The sequence below is a fragment of the Melozone crissalis genome, unplaced genomic scaffold, assembly GCF_028551555.1.
Source record: "Melozone crissalis strain CALT ecotype California unplaced genomic scaffold, PUWL_Pcris_2 ptg000045l_1, whole genome shotgun sequence".
Taxonomy (NCBI): Eukaryota; Metazoa; Chordata; class Aves; order Passeriformes; family Passerellidae; genus Melozone; species Melozone crissalis.
Genome location: NW_026535823.1, coordinates 23,436,098 through 23,453,282, shown reverse-complemented (window position 1 = coordinate 23,453,282; position 17,185 = coordinate 23,436,098). Strand labels below are relative to the sequence as shown.

General features: G+C 41.8%; 1 protein-coding gene across 1 annotated transcript; it reads left to right on the top strand.

Moving 5' to 3' along the window:
• The first annotated feature begins 535 nt into the window (after nucleotides 1–535).
• KIF2C (kinesin family member 2C) lies at nucleotides 536–15,504 on the top strand. Its single transcript, XM_054285906.1, has 18 exons — nucleotides 536–637; nucleotides 857–905; nucleotides 3,521–3,634; nucleotides 5,233–5,333; nucleotides 5,588–5,683; nucleotides 6,563–6,617; nucleotides 6,709–6,871; nucleotides 7,140–7,230; nucleotides 8,850–8,913; nucleotides 10,037–10,128; nucleotides 10,372–10,514; nucleotides 11,906–12,110; nucleotides 12,556–12,666; nucleotides 13,156–13,223; nucleotides 14,436–14,544; nucleotides 14,625–14,732; nucleotides 15,093–15,219; nucleotides 15,409–15,504. Exons 3-18 carry the CDS (start codon nucleotides 3,541–3,543, stop codon nucleotides 15,483–15,485), a joined length of 1,704 nt encoding a protein of 567 aa, XP_054141881.1. The 5' UTR covers nucleotides 536–637; nucleotides 857–905; nucleotides 3,521–3,540; the 3' UTR covers nucleotides 15,486–15,504.
• The last annotated feature ends 1,681 nt before the right edge of the window (nucleotides 15,505–17,185 follow it).

The following is a 17,185-nucleotide window of genomic DNA, read 5'->3' as shown; positions in this document are numbered from 1 at the left end:
TCAGGAATAGCTGGTCCCAGGTGCAATTGTTTGCAGTAGTAAGTGATGATACAGGTGAATTAAGTTATGGATTAAATGCTGAATCCTTCATTTCCCAGAGTCTAAGCAGCTCTTTGACGTTTATTTCGGTAAGCACAATCACACAGTAAACACTTAATGCTATCCTAGCACAGAAGTTACAGAGCTGCTGAGATTTACTAAGATTAGCAGTGGGAGATTAGAGCAGGGGATGCCAAATGGGCTTTGCCCTTCTCTTCAGAAGTGCTCTATGGCACCTGCAGAGCTGTGTGGTGTTTGGCAGATGAAGGTAAATGGCTTAACTAGCACATTTTGTCTGGTGTATTTAGATGTACCAGATTGTTCAAATGGAATAGGAACTACGGTTTTGCTCTTCCAAGCAATTTTAATGTAACGTTTGGCAGGCAGTGGGTCAAGTTTGTTTGCCTTCACTGAAAGTCCAGATTAGAAAAAATACCAGTCTCTAAGTGGAAGCAGCAGTATTCTACCATGTGAAATCCTGCCTTTGCTCTTGCAGGTTGGTATTAGTGATGTCATTGCAATAAATCCTGAATTATTAGAACTACCTCCCGCTGATGTGAAAGAGAATGTTCCCGTGCAAGACAACGTAACTTCACAGGTAGGTGCTTTAAAGTAGTTTTGTTTTTTCTAAGGTACTTATGCATTGGTCTTGTTCTATATAATACTCTCAGTCTTAAAATTTGAGATCTCTAACTTGCTGTCCTGTCTCATAGCTAGGCTTTCATCAGAAATTCTTGTCATATTGATGTTGCCCTGAAGAGCAATGCTAGGCATTTGCTGTTTACTCCAATTGCTTACAGCATTCCTTGTTTTTCAGAAACAGAAGCGTAGAACAACCCTCTCAAAAATTCCTGCTCCTCGAGAAGGTGAGAAAATGTCCTTTTTTTTTTTTTTTCCTCTGCTATGCCCTTGTGGATCTTTCACTGGGGCCATAGTATTGTACTTTAGTACATCTTTTAGGCAGTGCTAACAAATGTTTCATACCAATGTTTTGGACTCCTGAGGGCAGGAACTCTCCTAACAGGTTGCTGTCCTGCTCCTGTGGGCTTTGTTGATGTGTCCTTCTCTTCTGCAGTATTCCTGTAGTTATTCCCTGCTTTAAATGTCACTAGGCAGTTGCTGTTGCAGTGAGTTTGAAAGCTCTGCATGGAGCTTTGAAAATGCCACAAACAACAGAAGTTAAGTGGCAATTATTAAGATTAAAAGCGTCAGAATGAGAGTCAAAAGTATAAGGAAGAAACAATGGTGACAAATGTATGTCTCCTCACTAAGCAGCCTCCCTGGACAATAAGTAGAGCTTTATGCTTGGAGACCTTTCAGAGCAGGCAGCCAAAGTGCCAGCTGGTGTGCCCAGCTCCCTGATTGCATGTCAGTACAATGTGTTGGGCAAAGCCAGAAGGGTAGATAGAGACGTTACTGTGGCATTGCTAAGAAATTGTTCTTCCTGAGGTGTCAGGAGTTAGAAAATGCCTATTTTCTACCTTCTCTTAGCTTTATCAGCTGACTCTTTAGGCTTTTTAAATTGCAAATGGCAGCATTACAGGTCTATTTGTAATACACTGTATGATGCTGAGGTTGAATGATTGCTGATTTAATGATTCTCTTAAAGAGCATAGTTAGCCAAAACTTGTGCTTCTCCATTCAATTGAGCTGTAAACAAAACATCTGGGTATGTTTGGCCTCTTCTGTTGCATGCAATGTGAGACAGGGAAGCTGGTCCCAGAAGACAACAGTACAAATTCCCTGGCGTCAGAGAGGCAGGAGTTATCCAAGAATCCTAATGTGTAAGAAGCTGTTCTGTACTGGAGTACAGTACAGATCCTGATCTTTCTCAAATTCAGAGAACTCCATAAATTTTGTGACCTGACAAGCAAAATGATGTTAAGTCATAACTGTCTATATATAGGTCTGTTAATAGAACTGGATAGCCAGCTGGAAAACACAATGTGTGTTAATCCAGTCACTGGTTGATGGAAACATGTCCTTGCAGAGGTCACAGCTCTCCTGAGGTATAGAATCTAATTGCATAACTGAAATATCTGTTGCCTGTCCTAGTGGCACAGTCTTGTCCCTGCTCAGAGCTTAGAGCAGCAGTGTTTACAGTATTCATCAAATAATTTCTGTTGTTAAAACTAGCTAAGGCCCAGGAGCGTCAGAGTGTCTGTCCTGTTGCAAACTCTGCACTGCACTATTTAGAAAGCTAACATCAGCTTCTCTCATGTTCTTAGACTAAACAAATTAAGGAAGATCAGCAGGTGTTGGTCTCCCTCTTATCCAGGAAAGGAGAGAAGCAGAAGCAGTGCTTTCAGAGTTAATTAAGGAATAGATATTCCCTCAGTCCCATGAATCAATAGGAATTTTTGAGGATGCTGAATATCCTCACATACAAGAATCACCTGAATCAAACCCATTTAGATGGAGTGAATCCTCCAGTTAATCTGCCTGTCCAGGAGCACCAGCATTTATAGAAACAGTGCTGTTGAGTGTGAGATGAGATCAGGCCTGGGCATGTGGGACAAGAGAGAATGGAATAAAATGCCCTTTCTGAGTATAATGAAAATGATGCTTTTTGTTTCTAAAATTGCAGAAGTCACATTTAATATCTCTGCAAATGAGCAGAAGATTCAAGGTAAAGAGTTAATGGGAACAATGAGTTTTGTGTATGGTTTTAAGGAATTTGATTCAGAATTGGAAAGAACCCTTGGTCTCCAACAGATTTGGTATCCTTTGAAATAAGTGATTCATTCTGGATAAGTTCTAATAATTGCTGGTCACAAGAGGTGAAGGGAGTTCTAGCTTGCATATCACACTTTCTTTTTCATATCAGATTTGCTTTTTTTTTAAACTATTGAGGTAAACATTCCAAGCCTTGTCCTAGGAAGCTTTGTAAAGGACTTGATCTCAGTGAAAGAAATACCTTGGCATGTGAAAACGGGGTCTGCCTACAAAGGGACCTTTTTCAAAGATTTGCTGTTGTAGTTATACAGTGTTTTTTAGCTGAATGTAGTGCCATGGAGCTCTCAGCCTACTGTGCACCACACAGCCTGTGTGTGGGTGCCCTCATGGTGGGTGGGCACAGTGCTGCCCGTGGCCAGTTGCCAGGCTGCTGTGCCCATGTCACTATCAAAGAGTTAATTCATGCAGCCCTGCAAGTGTGAAGCTTCAGAGCATTTAGTGATTTTCTGACTTAAAACTTCCTGCTTCCTAGGTATTGTTAGGGTGCTGGAACTGCCATATCCTTATGTGAATCCTTAGTGGGATCTGAAACAAACTCCCTGGAATTGCAAATCTGAAATGAACTGTTTGCTTTTCTGTAGTGGTGGGTTTATTGACCACTTTTCACCCACACCCATTGCTTTGTCCTGCACTTTGCTAATGGGAAAGATCCTTTTAACCACACCTTCTTCTCCACTGCTCTGTACTTTGTGAACAACTGATTAATTGCAAGTGTCTGAGTGTCCCTGGATTCCTGTTTCCAAAGCTGTGCGTGGCCGTTCCAGGATGTCTACTCTCACAGAACCCCAGTGTGGCTTCCAGGAAGATGAAATGGCAGTAGATCCCTCCACTTCTGTGCAAACCAGAAAATATTTGGCTGGTAAGTGGAGAAACAGAAAGTAATTGCTGGTAAGATGTCACCCTGGTTTTTTAAGATTTTCTAAGCCTTCTGATGTTGACATTCTTGTAGTGAACTTTCTCACACGCTTTCTGTAAATAACTCATTGTTTTTCATTCCTTTATGGAGGAGGAGAGAGTTGATGGACTGTTGGTTTGACCAGTGTCATTGCAGAGGTGTCACTGTCACCTTCCAATCCGCTGTCACTTTTGTAAAACTATAAATATCGGAGTCAGAGAATAAAACTTCCCTTTTTTCCTTCACCTTGAGAGCGGTGATGTGCTTGTGTTCTTTCGTGTCCTTCAGTGACAGTAAGTGGAGAAACAGTCCAGTGAATTCTTAATGTGAAACAATTTTCACTTTTGAGTGCATTTAATTATTCAAACTGCAAATCTCAGTGGGAGAGCAACCTGAACTTTTTCATAGATAAAATGAGACCTAGAGGTTTGCCCCTATGCAAATATCTAGGGCTCCTGCCTGAAGTGTTTTCCAAAGGAATTTGGAAACAATGTTGTGCATAATGATGTACTTTCTTAGCCAGAGAGCTGTGGTTGGGCAAATTGGGTGGATGTGCTATCTGCTTAATGACATAAAAAGGTATTCATGGTGCTAGAGTGGGAAGAGAAGTGCCTAAACACTGCTGACAACACACACTGTAACTGTATTGGTATTAGTTTTACCTATACTGGCTGAGTAAAGCAAGAACTTGAGCCGCCTTGAATTACAAAGTTGTAGTTATTTATTTTATTAGACTACCCTAAAAATAGCTGAAGGCATGCCTTGCATGTTAAGTTATACAAAAACACTGAAATAAGAGGCTTGATAGTAAATTCTTGTCTAGTTGGTTTGGCCTTGAGTCGCAGCATTGCGTGAGATGGTTTTTGGCAAAGGATTTAAAAGTTTACTTGCACATTTACCACAGGCTTTAGATAGTTCACTCTCCTGCTGCAGGAGTTGAGAAATGCCTGTCGTCTATGAGGCTTTACAAATTACAAAATTATTCTTGGTCTTTGCAATCTAACTATTGGTTTTGGTCTTTGGCTTCTTTGCTTCTTTCTGCAGCCGGCAGAACCAGGCCTACTGGGCTGAGTTGTGTTCCAGAAGCTTCCCTGGAAAATGTAAATGGAAATCCAGAGAATCATCTGCCTGCTGCTAGAACCAACTGTTCAGTGAGCCCAGGTACGTGGGAGCAGTGGGTAAAGACTGACTCATCAGTCAGCAGTGAATCACTGTGATTGCTGCTTTGTGTACTCAGACTAAAGCTTTGAAAAGGTGACTTTGGCAGCAAGACAGAATATCTTGACCGCTTTTTATTACAGATGTGCAATTCTGTTGCAGTGGTATTGCCTCAGAAATGCTGCCTTTGCTTTAGGGTGGTAGTGTGACTTCTGAGGTAGTTTCTGTGATAGTTAGATCTGATTTGGGAAGGAAGTGCTGCAAAATTAATGGCCATCCTTCTGAAGATGATTGTTTCCTGTATGAGCTACTCTGTCAGCAACCTGGAAAAGCTGAAATATTTGTCTTATGCTTAAAACCTAGCATGAAATTTTAACCCAAGGAACTGTTTTCATTTTATCTAGTTCGAAGAAGATCTAACATTGTGAAAGAGATGGAGAAAATGAGAACCAAGAGAGAAGAAAAGAGAGCTCAAAATAGTGAAATCAGGATAAAACGAGCACAGGTGGAGTACTCTACAATGCACCTGTAAGGGGAAATTCTGTAGGACCCTGGACTACAGGAGTTGAAACCAAAACATATTTTGGACAGGCTTTGTTCTTAGAAAGCTCTACATAAGGATGGATTGATTCTGATTTTAGGAAGTTGTGAATCTTGTAAAATGCTTTGAATTGCATACACCTGCTTGTTTAATAGTCTCTGTGGCCTTTTTTTGCTGTAACAGATCAATTGCATTCACATCCATGGTTTTCCATGCAGGAGTTTGACAGCAGCTATCCAAACTGGGAGTTTGCACGTATGATCCAGTCATTCAGAGCAACTTTAAACTGCCAGCCAATATCTATAAGTGATCCAGTAAGTAAATACTGAGGCTACTAACTGCAGCCTGGGGACAGACTTCTCTGTTTTGTACTGAAAATGTTGGCATCAAGCAGTTGGTGCATCGCTGCACCTTGGAAATCCTCTGAGCATATTGAGGAAGTTGGGGTATCTGTAAGGTCACTTGCCTTCCCTATTTAGGGCTAAGCTGTCTTGTTTTACTTTGTCACTAGTGAAGAGTCTGTGGTTCAACAATTATCATGCAATGATGTGTGACCATCAGTTGCACAGCCATCATTGTAGGAATAGGTACAATTTAAAATGGTCTATTGACCTATTACAGAACATGCTAATCGATTTTTAAATATGTCAAAAAGTGGAGGAGCAAAAGTAGAGGTTGAAAACTAGAGAACCCTGGCTTGGTCAGTACCCTCAGCCATTAAAAAACCCTGTGTTCCTATTGCTGTGTGTGACAGGAGAGGAACTTGTTACCTTTCCCTTCTGTCTCACCCAATGGCATATGCACTTCCCATCTCATCTGATGTGTAGCTGTGCTGCACAAATAACTCAACTTGCTGCATCAATAAAGAACTCCAGGTTACCAAAAACCTGTGGGGTAAATGAAAATCTTAATTTGCCTGAATAATTACTTGACCATAGCTGCAGTTTTGATATCATAAATTTTGCTGGAAAGCATTTCTATCTTACATGTTGGAGAATGCTGCATGAAGGCAAATTATTTGTAGTGTTGCTTTTGCACTGAATGCACTTTAAGACTGACATCCCTGCATGAATGGATCAGCTCAGAAGCAACTTTGGTCAGCATAAAGAGAAATGGATGTGAGGGAGCACTGGATCTCTCTGTAATAGAGTGAGTGTAATTGGGAAATACTTATTTTCTTACTTTTCTTTTAGATAGAAGAGCACAGGATTTGTGTCTGTGTGAGAAAGCGCCCTCTCAATAAGCAAGGTGAGTGTACTGACCAAACAGCTCTGTCTTGAACAGTTTGGTTTTTGTTCAAACTGTGTTTGTTAAAACTGAGGGTCTTTTCTGTCAACAGAACTTCTAAAAAAGGAATGTGATGTGGTTACTGTTCCGAGCAAGTGTGTCCTGATGGTGCATGAGCCAAAGCAGAAAGTGGACCTAACAAAATACCTTGAAACCCAAACATTTAGATTTGACTTTTCATTTGATGAAACTGCTTCAAATGAAATGGTGTACAGGTAATGCTTGCTGGAAATGACTTTCAGATAAAAGCATGGAGCTGTGGCCAGATGGCATCTAAGCTTAAGAAACTTACTGGATATAAGTATTAGAATCCTTTTTGAAGGAAGCTGAAGGACTGAAAAGTCTAAGGCTTATTTTTAGCATAGCCTTACTGATTGCTTAAGGAATTGCTTATTTTTTGTTTTGTTTCTTGTTAAAACTGATGCTGATGTCGCAGTGTATGAAATATTTGCTGTAACTATTTTTTTTCTTTTGAATGTTCAGATTCACTGCTAGACCTCTTGTAGAGACCATCTTTGAGGGTGGGAAGGCGACATGCTTTGCATATGGCCAGACAGGCAGTGGCAAGACGCATGTAAGTTTTTCTCCAAGGTCTCCAATTTTCTAGCTTTGCTAAAGTATTTCAAACCTTCCTGATGCTTGAGCAGGAGTAGGATTGTGTAAGAATTTTGGATTTTGGTTTTATTGTCTTAAAGCTAATACTTTGTAAGATGTTAACTCTTTTTCTGTAGCTTTAGGTACTAGTAGGTTTCCTTTGAGATTGTGTGGAAAATTGTACTGGCTTTTCAAAAGCTTTAGAAAAACTCTTTTTAGAAAAAAAGAATAAGAAATATAAAAAGATTTTTTTTCTCTTTAGAAAAAAGAAAATCTGACTTTAAAAGATTTAGGATGTATTGATAGGTCAGTTTTAGTCCTGGCTGTTCCTTGCCTCAAATGCCTGTTGCTGTTTAACTCCTGTCTGTATAGAGGGGCTATTAGCCTACATCTGAGACATAAGCCAGTCTCTCCTGTCTTTTGAGCTTGGAGGCATTCCAAAGAATTCAGCAATTATATAAAAATAAGCCTCATGATGCACATAAATATTTAAGTGATCTGGTATTGTTTGTGAAATGGGTGAGTTAGTGTATTTGCTTTCTAACCACCCTTCCAGTCTAACACTGCAGCTTTAGGAGTTGTGAAAATTCTTTTGTCTTGAAAGAGAAAGCTTGCTCTAAACTTTCAACAGCTGTGTTGTCTTTAACTTTCTTCTTCTGGGAACTATGGAGAAGAATCCTCACAGCATAATGGTGGAGTCAAATGTGCTGTCCTGCTCTGCTAGAAGCATTTACCTCAAACCACAGTGATCTGCAAAGGGCTAATGCACTGCTTTGAGTAATCAGACAGTCATTGCTGTTGTTCAGTGATAGAGGCAAGTTTTAGGCTAGGACCTCCTATCTTTAGTGTCATGTAGTGAGCTGTAGATCTTTTCCAGTAATCCAGACAAAAAGTTGGAGCTTTGTACAAGTTTGAACACAGGCTGCCTTCATTGCACTGGAAAGGGCAGAGAAACCTGCTTACCTGAGCCTCATTATAGGGATACAGCTGTGATGCACTAAAATCACAGGTGAAGTCACTTTCTCTTCCCAGTCCTAGGGCAAAACTAGTGCAGGGACAACAGCTGTACCTTGAGACTGGAGTGTTGCACATTAAACTCTGCTAGATTGAGACTGTGTCATGGGATTGAGCTGTGTTTTAAATAAGTGGTAGAGCAAGTCACTAGGATAGCACTAACTGAAAAATTTTTTGTAATTAAAGATACTTGGGTCAAAGGAGTTAAAGGTATTGTCTGCCCTAAATTTGTATTTTCATGTTAACTTTTGCAAGTAATTGTAAAAATGTTTTGACCTAGATCCTAACAAATGAAGCTTTCTCTTCTGACTAGAGGCTGTTTGGTTGCACTGTCACAGTAGTTTCCTTGGAGGAACAACTGCTTTGACTCTGCACCCCAGAGCCTTACAGGTGCACTGCTTTGTGTAGGCCAGATCTTCTTTTTGAACTGATAGGAAAGCTGCAAATTAATTTGGTGCTGCATTCCAGTAATCTTGCTGGCATTAGGGCTTATCTATGGTAACTTCCTAGTCTGTTTTTGGCATGAAGATCAGGTAGGCTGACTTGTTTGTGCCATGCCTGACCTCTGGCCTGTTCTCTTCACAGACTATGGGTGGAGACTTCTCTGGGAGAAGCCAGAATGCTTCAAAGGGCATATATGCTTTTGCCTGTGAGTTGATTCTTCTATACGTACAAAAATCAGATTAATGCTTATTTTTCTTAACTAGGTAAGATCTGCTTTTCATGGTTATTTTAAAAATGCACAGTAGAAGATACATAAATATTTGTGTTTTCAGTAATAAGATCTGGTGTTTGCAGGAGGTATGATTATTTTTTCATTCATTTCACAAAATATTTTCCTCTAGCCTGTGTCTACATCCATACTGAACTCACCAGAAGCTACTTGTTTCTGATAAGTTTACTAATTAGGCATTTGCTGGGCAGAACCATTTAATTTTGATTCTTCTGCTTTGCTTTTGTCTCAGACATATCTGAGTACAACACAACTCTATAAATTTGTGATGTAAAACTTGTTAGGCAAAAGGATGTATGTATTGTGTTTCTTTCCATAAGCCTTAAATGCAAAAAAAACCCCAAAAAAACAAACAAAAAAAACCCCACCTAGCATGTCCAAAATTATTTCAGAAAACAGACACTTAGAAGCCGCTCCTTGATAATGTCTAGAAAGTACCACAAAACCTGACCTTTACCTTCCCTTTAGAAAGACACAATGTGAACTTAGCAGCAAGGCAGCTGAACCAGGAACTGGTTGGCTGATCTCTGAAAAATAGTTATGACTGGCCCTGAAGGAGTCTTTGCTTTTCAGCTCAGCTTCAAAATCTGGAGCCTAATTGTGAAAAGCTGCACTGGATCCAGCCACAGGGTCAACTAAGCTGGTATATTGTCTCCAAACTTCAGCAATGCAGATGTTCAGGGAGGCATGTTTTCTAAACTTTCTGCAAGATGTACTTGAAACACAAACATGTGACTTTTTCAGGCCTGTCCAAAACAATAGAGGATCCCAGTGTTCCCTCAGAGCAGTAAGGATTGTTATCTGTGGGTGGCATTAGCAGTTGAAACTCCTGTATTTCCCTGTTTTCCGTCCCTGGGTAAGGATGCTGCTCAATCTGTTCTCCAGATGGTAGCACAGCACTGATTGTTAGCATTTGTTTGGATGACTGTCACTCAGTGCTAGACACTGCCTTAGAGCTGTGCAGTGTTTGACAGTAGATCAAGTAGCAACTAGAATGTGTTTTAAGCCAATTAACTAAACTTGTGTCTTTCCTCACTAGCACAAGATGTCTTCCTCCTCCTAAACCAGCCCAGGTACAGGAATCAGAATCTGGAAGTCTATGTGACTTTCTTTGAAATATACAACGGAAAAGTAAGACCTGTTTTTATTTTTAAATCTTGACCCGATTTCTTTGGTTGACTATTTCATAAGTAGCTGAGTCAGACTTCATACCTTCTATAGTTTTATGCATTATGTTTATATTGGTGTATTTTGGTTTGAATTTGAAGTGTATGTTAAAGATGCTGTTTCTATATAACTTTATACAAAGACAGGGAAAAATACTTACAAGGAGTCCTTGTTCAGATTTGCCTCAATCTTTTTGCCTAAATATAGGTGTTTGACCTCTTGAATAAGAAGGCCAAACTTCGAGTCCTGGAGGATGGCAAGCAACAGGTCCAGGTTGTTGGTCTCCAAGAAAACCCAGTTAGCTGTGCTGAGGATGTCATCAAAATGATCTTGATGGGCAGTGCCTGCAGGTGTGGTGACTTAAAATCTATAAAAGAGGAGTCATGTCCTGTTGCATCTCCATGTTTAGAAAAGCATATATGATGCCTGTAGCTGGTGCTTTGAGATTTAAACAGGAGCTGCTTGTTCCCAGTAAAGGCACTGAGCAGTCTCTGCATGAATACCAGGGAGTGGTTACACAACAAAGGAGTGGAAGGGCTGGGTTCAGCCTGCCTCCCATAGGAAGTGTCCGAGCCCCTCGTTCATGTATCCTCATGGAACTCCAATAAGAGAAACCATTCACGTGAGGAGATGGCTGCCTTGGTGCTTTCTAGTATCAGCTAGTCCACAGGAATACAAGCAGCTCCCTGTGGGCTTGTAAGATCAAGGAACAGCAGCTGGTATGAACCATAATTGCAAAAATGGTTTGGCTTAACTGCAGGCCAGATGAGCTATTCCAATGGCAACAAAAATACTGCATGTTGTTCAGGAATCCTGTCTGAAGAATCCTTGAAAGCAGGTGCCAAGGGACAGCTGTAGGCTTGGCACATCATCCTGGCAGGAAAGGCTATGGTAGGGGCAGCTCTGCCATCATACTGGTATCTTTAATTGGGAGCTAAAATCTGTATTTCCAAGTCTTATCTGCTTCAGTTAAGTTACCACTGCTGTGGAAATGTTTGTAGGCAAATGAGAGCTTCTTGGCTTCTGTACTGCACTGTGTGGGCAAATATGCACATCCTAAAAGTTTATTCAGCATTCTGTGCAGCCTTTTTTGGCTAGCAACTTAGTCGTGAGCTGTTGTTATATTTCAGGCTACTCCCTCCTTTTTTCCCAGTAGCAGGAATGATGGTGGTACAGTGAACCTGCCAGCATTCTCAGGGAATAAATGATAAAGAAGGTCACAGGGAGATTTAAATTAAAAGATGTCACTCTGTGCCTTGCAGTAATGGGGCAGGTGCAGCTGCACAGCAGAGGTGAAGTGCCAAGCCAGCTTGGCTGGAGAAAGGGATTTACCATGATTGCAATGTGCTAGCACAGCTAATGCTGTTTAGTGGGGAGCTTGGCTGAGCTTACTGTATAATGGCAGATGCATTAGGAAAATGACATGTGGTGTGCTGAAGGTGTGACTTCCAGCTCAAGTGCATGTGAGGCTTTAGCACTCAGAAAGGCATTCCAATGTAGGCTGGCTGAGTTGAGCCAGGCAGCTTAAATAGCCTTAAATTTCTATAACCAGGGTGCAGGTTGGTGTTTTCCACAAGTAGTTCTGTGCTCTTATATCAGAAACAATTCTATAGTTTACGCAAACTTGAAGTGTGGGATAAACCCTAGGAGGTTAATTGAATGGCTGCAGGTCTTATCTAGTGCTGTCAGGACCTGTTGTTTTGTTACACATTTCTAAGGCTTGTTTGCATCTCTGCTGAAGGACATCTGGGCAGACTTTTGCAAATGCCAGCTCTTCCCGGTCACACGCCTGCTTCCAGATCATCCTGCGCCGAAGAGGACAAATGATTGGCAAATTTTCCTTGGTGGATCTGGCAGGAAATGAAAGGGGTGCAGACACATCTAATGCTGATCGGCAGACACGGATGGAAGGTGCTGAAATCAATAAGAGCTTGCTGGCTTTGAAGGTGAGCTACAGCTCCTGGACCAGAGTGATAATCCACATGTGGATTCTAACTCTGGGGTTATCTGTTCTGTTTCATTCCAGTATGAGGAAAAAACCAAAAAAGTCTTAGTTTAGGATGTGAGCAACCTAAAAATAGAGTATACTTCCATTTAGAAGGTTTCCAGGAAAGTATTGCAGTCTTGTCAGGCCAGACACTGGTACAGCTATTTCAAGCTTCATTCAATGATCTTTATTAGTGTGAGGGAGTTTGTGACATATGATGGCTATACCTACTGTCCTGTGACAGTCAGATACCTGGAGTATATTTTAAAGATTATGAAGAACTTGGAGGAATACATGTGACCATTCTTCAGCCTGTTGGGTTTACCAGCAATTGGTGGTTGATAGCTTGCAGAGCTGTTTGAAGAGAGGTGCAACACTGCACTCACAATACTGTCTTTTTGTAGGAGTGCATCCGAGCTTTAGGGCAGAACAAGTCCCACACCCCTTTTCGGGAGAGCAAACTGACACAGGTGCTAAGGGACTCTTTCATAGGAGCAAACTCAAGGACCTGCATGGTGAGTATGCACATGTCAAACACAATGCTTGGCTTCTAATTCAACCAAATAGCTGCATGTTCCTCTACAGCAAGAGGTTTTTTTTAAATCAGAAAGCTTTAGATCTTGTTAAACAAAAAACCCAAATATTTTCCTCATGGAAACTTGCCCATGGTGAGCGAGATAATAAATTTGTGAGTTGTGCCCAGCTCTTGTAGAAGCAAGGCTGTGGAAGTCTTTTTAATACAGTGAATCAGCAAGAGAGCTTGGTGTGGTCTCAAAGGGCTTTGCTTTCTGTGGATGGTGAAGTACATCAGGTGCACGCAAAGACAGTGGAAGTTGGATACAGGGGTGCTGTCATGTCCTACAGAATCCATAAAGAAAAATGGACTTGGCTGTCTCAACTCCAGCTCTTTGTCCTCAAATGTCCCAGCTGTGTGGTGAGATGTGTAGGACCATTAATGAGCAAAAGTCAGGTAGGAGTCACTAAGGTTTCTTTTGTGTTTACAGATAGCAATGATTTCTCCAGGCATGAGTTCGTGTGAATACACCTTAAACACACTGAGATATGCTGACAGGTAATGGCCTTTCTGACCTGGGGATTATAATCTTATTGTAAAAGGTGATTTAGCTGCTTTTACTCTGACCTTTGGAACCTCAAGTTCTCTTGTATTGTTTGTGTTGGCAACCTGGAGGATGGTTGTTAAGAGCAAAGTACCTTAGAGCTGTCATATGAAACCAACCTGGGTGTTGTATGTGAGACATAATAGAGATGATGTAAAACCATGAGTAATGTCTCTTCCTCAAAGGAATCTCCTCTCATGCTAGACTTCAGACTGCCCTGGTTCTTGTAGGGAGTTTACGCTGTCCTGAATGGTTATCTCTATGCCTTTCAGTTTTTGTAGTACTTTGTGACCCATCTGTAAGGGTGTGCTAAGAATGTGTGTCATGAATGAGTGTTTTAGTTCACGCAAAGAATCACTGGCAAAGGTAGCAGCAAAAGCAATTTCAAAATTAAATGAAAGACACAGTTTGTTGGCAAGGTTCACTCTACTACTGATTAGGTGGTTAAAGCACACAGAGGAGAAAATTGACTACAATCAATCTAAAATTAAAATCAACTTAAAATGATCTACCTGGAAGCCTGGGGAATGGAAAAAGGGGTAAGGTTAGAAAAAGAAAGGGTAAAGATGAAAAGAACTGAAGGAGACCCTCCCCTTGAGTTACAAGGTTCATGTGACCCCCCTTGTCAAACATAGCCCTGGGACTTGACCAACGGTTTAGGCCTAAAGATTTTAACTGCACTTAATCCATAGCCTAATTTAAATAATTTAATATAAGATTCTATTGAATTTACTATAAGCACAACACTACAACACTCACAGGCCTTACTTACTTACAAATACTTAACATACTTAAGAATCTAAGACTGTAACCTTCATAGTATATTTGCTGTAGCATAGTCACACACGTACAAGGGGTATGTACCACCTGCCGTGAAGGGATTTTGGTCCCAGCTCAACTGATGCCTGTGTAACTGCCAGAGTGGCTCATGGATGCCAGACAGAAAAGTTTCCTTAACACAAACATCTTCTGGCTTTCCTTCCCGCGGTATTCAGGAGTTTCTGCCCATATAAGCCTGTTCTGGGGATGGTAACTGTGTGACTCTTAAAGTGCAACTGATTGTTTCTTGCTGAGTGCTGATTGATTGATTGCAGCAGCTGATTTGTGATGCTGTAGCCAAGAAACTGATGAAAGATGGATTTGAGTGACAAATCTTCTTGTTGCAGAGTGAAAGAGCTCAGCCCTCATGATGGAGGCAGTGAAACCCAGAGTCAGATGGAGACTGAGGAGGCTGAGACTGGTACTGAAGCCTCAGGTTTTCAACTCAATGTATGTGTGGGCAGTGGGCTAACCAGAACTCAAAGCTGGGAACAACCTGCTGTTCTTACCTGGGCTGTTTCTTACAGTTCTGCAAGGATGAGGAGGAAGAGTTCTCTCCACACATGTTCAACTATCGAGAGGTTATGACTCAAATCAGTGAACGGGAGGAGAAGGTTGTAGAACAGCTCAGAGAACTGAGACAGGTATGGGGGAGCAGCACAGCCAGCCCAGGCCACCTTCTGTATGTTGATAGCAGCTTGCTTTGTCTGGGCCAAGTGCTGCTGGGGAGGTACCAATGCAAGATGCTGTACTACTGGTGTTACTTCTTCCTCATTGCCAACTTTTTCCTGTATTTTCTGGCCTAGCTGGTTAAACTGGGGCATTTCAGTGCTTTTGCCAATTCCCTTTCCCCTCCAAATAGCAACCTCTACTTGCTGCTAATGAGCACTGATGGCTCCTGGTCTGTAGAAGTTCAGCTATGTTGATTAGACTGCCAGACTTGAAGAAACTAATTGAATTTCTAGAAAGTCCATTTCTCATCCCTGTTATCCTTGTAAATACAGAAAATGACTACTGAACTTGACTGCCTCTTGGAAATCACAGAGAAACCAGATTATGATCTTGAGACCTTTGTGAGCAGAGCTAATTACTTCATAGAGGACAGCTCAAGAAATTTCCTTAGTGTCAGAGGTATGTTAGAGCCTGTATGTGACTAGCACTGTCATTAACGCTTTTCCAAAGACCTGAAAGTAACACCAGCATAGCTGTGGGGGTTTGAGCACCCAGCCCTGCATAGCTGAGGTCTGCTGAGACTGACAGCTGTTCTGGAGAGTTTAGCTTCCTGATCAGTCACCCTGTTACTCTTCCCTTTTTTTACAGAAACACTGGATGCCCTGGGGACTGCCATGCAACTGGAGGAGCAAGCCAGCAAGCAGATTAGCTGGAAGAGGCCTTAATCATTACAGCAAAACCTGGTTCACAAGCAATCTTTCATGCACTTGTCTTGTCTTGCATGTTTGTCAGTGGTTTGTATCACTCCTGTTTTAATGTGGTAGGGTGTCTGCAGGTCACGTGCCCAAGGGCAGTGAACACAGCAGCCTTTTTCTTCATGGCCTGTATCAGGGTACTCAGCAAAGTGCTAAAATGCACCCACTGCAAGGCTTGGGTAGGGGGCCTGAGAGTCTGCAGTCTCTGCCTGCAGAGATAGCTAGCCCTTTGCTGGTGACAGTGGTCTCCCCTAAGAGAACTAACTACACATGTATAGTACATTACCTTTTCCAGATGTGCTTGAAACATTGCAAAACTGTTACAAGTTTTGCTTTTCTAGAAGGAAAGAAAATGGACTATATGATTGTAAAAACCAGTATTTTAAGAAGTTGAATAAATAAATGTTCTTGGATTTCACTATTTTATCTGTCCTATAAAAAATATTTCTTGCTAATTATGGTAAAGTTTAACAGCTCCTAAAGACTGGCTGGTTGTTGGTAGGGAGGCTGATTTCTTAGATGAAGTTTCTTTTCAAAGTCTTTATACTTGTAATGTTTACATAAAAATCACTCAAAATACATTTTGTCTCTTAATTTTGAGATGCTGCTGGGACCCCCTAGCAGGGGGGGAAGGTGGCTTAGGTGTAGCTGTCTGCTGCCATGGCCCTTGTGTGCAGCCTGGGTCCAGATAGCCCTGCAGACCTTTCCTCTGGGAAAAGAGCAGGTTAGGAGAGGAACAGTTGTTGGGCATGTGCTAGTGCCTGCTCTTCTACTTATTCAGCTCAGTTCAGCATTTGTCTTCAAAAGCACAAAATAGTTGTGTGAGCTCTAGGTTCAGCCACACAGGATGCAGCTGTGCAAACATCAGATCACAAAGGAACCCTTCTACCATTACTCCCTCTTTTCTTGGCACTACCTTCTCCCTCTGAAAGTCAAGGCTGTAATTTAAGTGACAAGGCCACCCCCAGCTCTGCACCTCCCATCTGTGGACTGCATCCTTGCTGTGTGTCTGGAGATGCCAGCTATATTGGAGACCATTTATTCAGCCTGGACTGGATCAATTGTGGGCAGTGTTTCAGGGCTGGCTTGGAAAAGATAGCAGAAGAGTTATGGATCTTTGAAGGATGTGAGCAAACATTAGTCACAAGGACTTAAAGAAGGGATGCTTCAACCCAGGTATGATCCTCCTCCACTGCTTGGGTGTTTTGTGCTCAATAGTTTAGGTTCTGGGAGCAGAGTGGGGCTGAGCACTCTGAGGGTTTCTGAACTGTGAAAGGTGACTTGGACCTAGGTTCTGCCTGCATCATACTGAGATGGCACAGCCAGAGTAGAAGGGCTGTTATCCCTATTAAGTTGGACAAAAGCAAGACAATCCTGTTCCACTTCAGGTGTTAGTACTCTTGGATTACCCAACCTTTCCCTGTGCAAGGAACAAGGTATTGCCCACTTCCTTCCCTCTGTGGCCCTAATACTGCTTATTTTCCCTGTATCTGCCTTCAGAGTTAGAGACCTGATCTGCAGGCCAGCAGCTCCTACCCTGGATTGGGGAAGAGCCACCCAAGGGCCTGAGTCTGTGCCTCTTGGTGCAATCCCAATGGAAAATGCTGTGTTCCTGTCCTGCCCTAATAGCACCAACAGACACCAGAGTCCCAAAATAAACAAGAAATGTT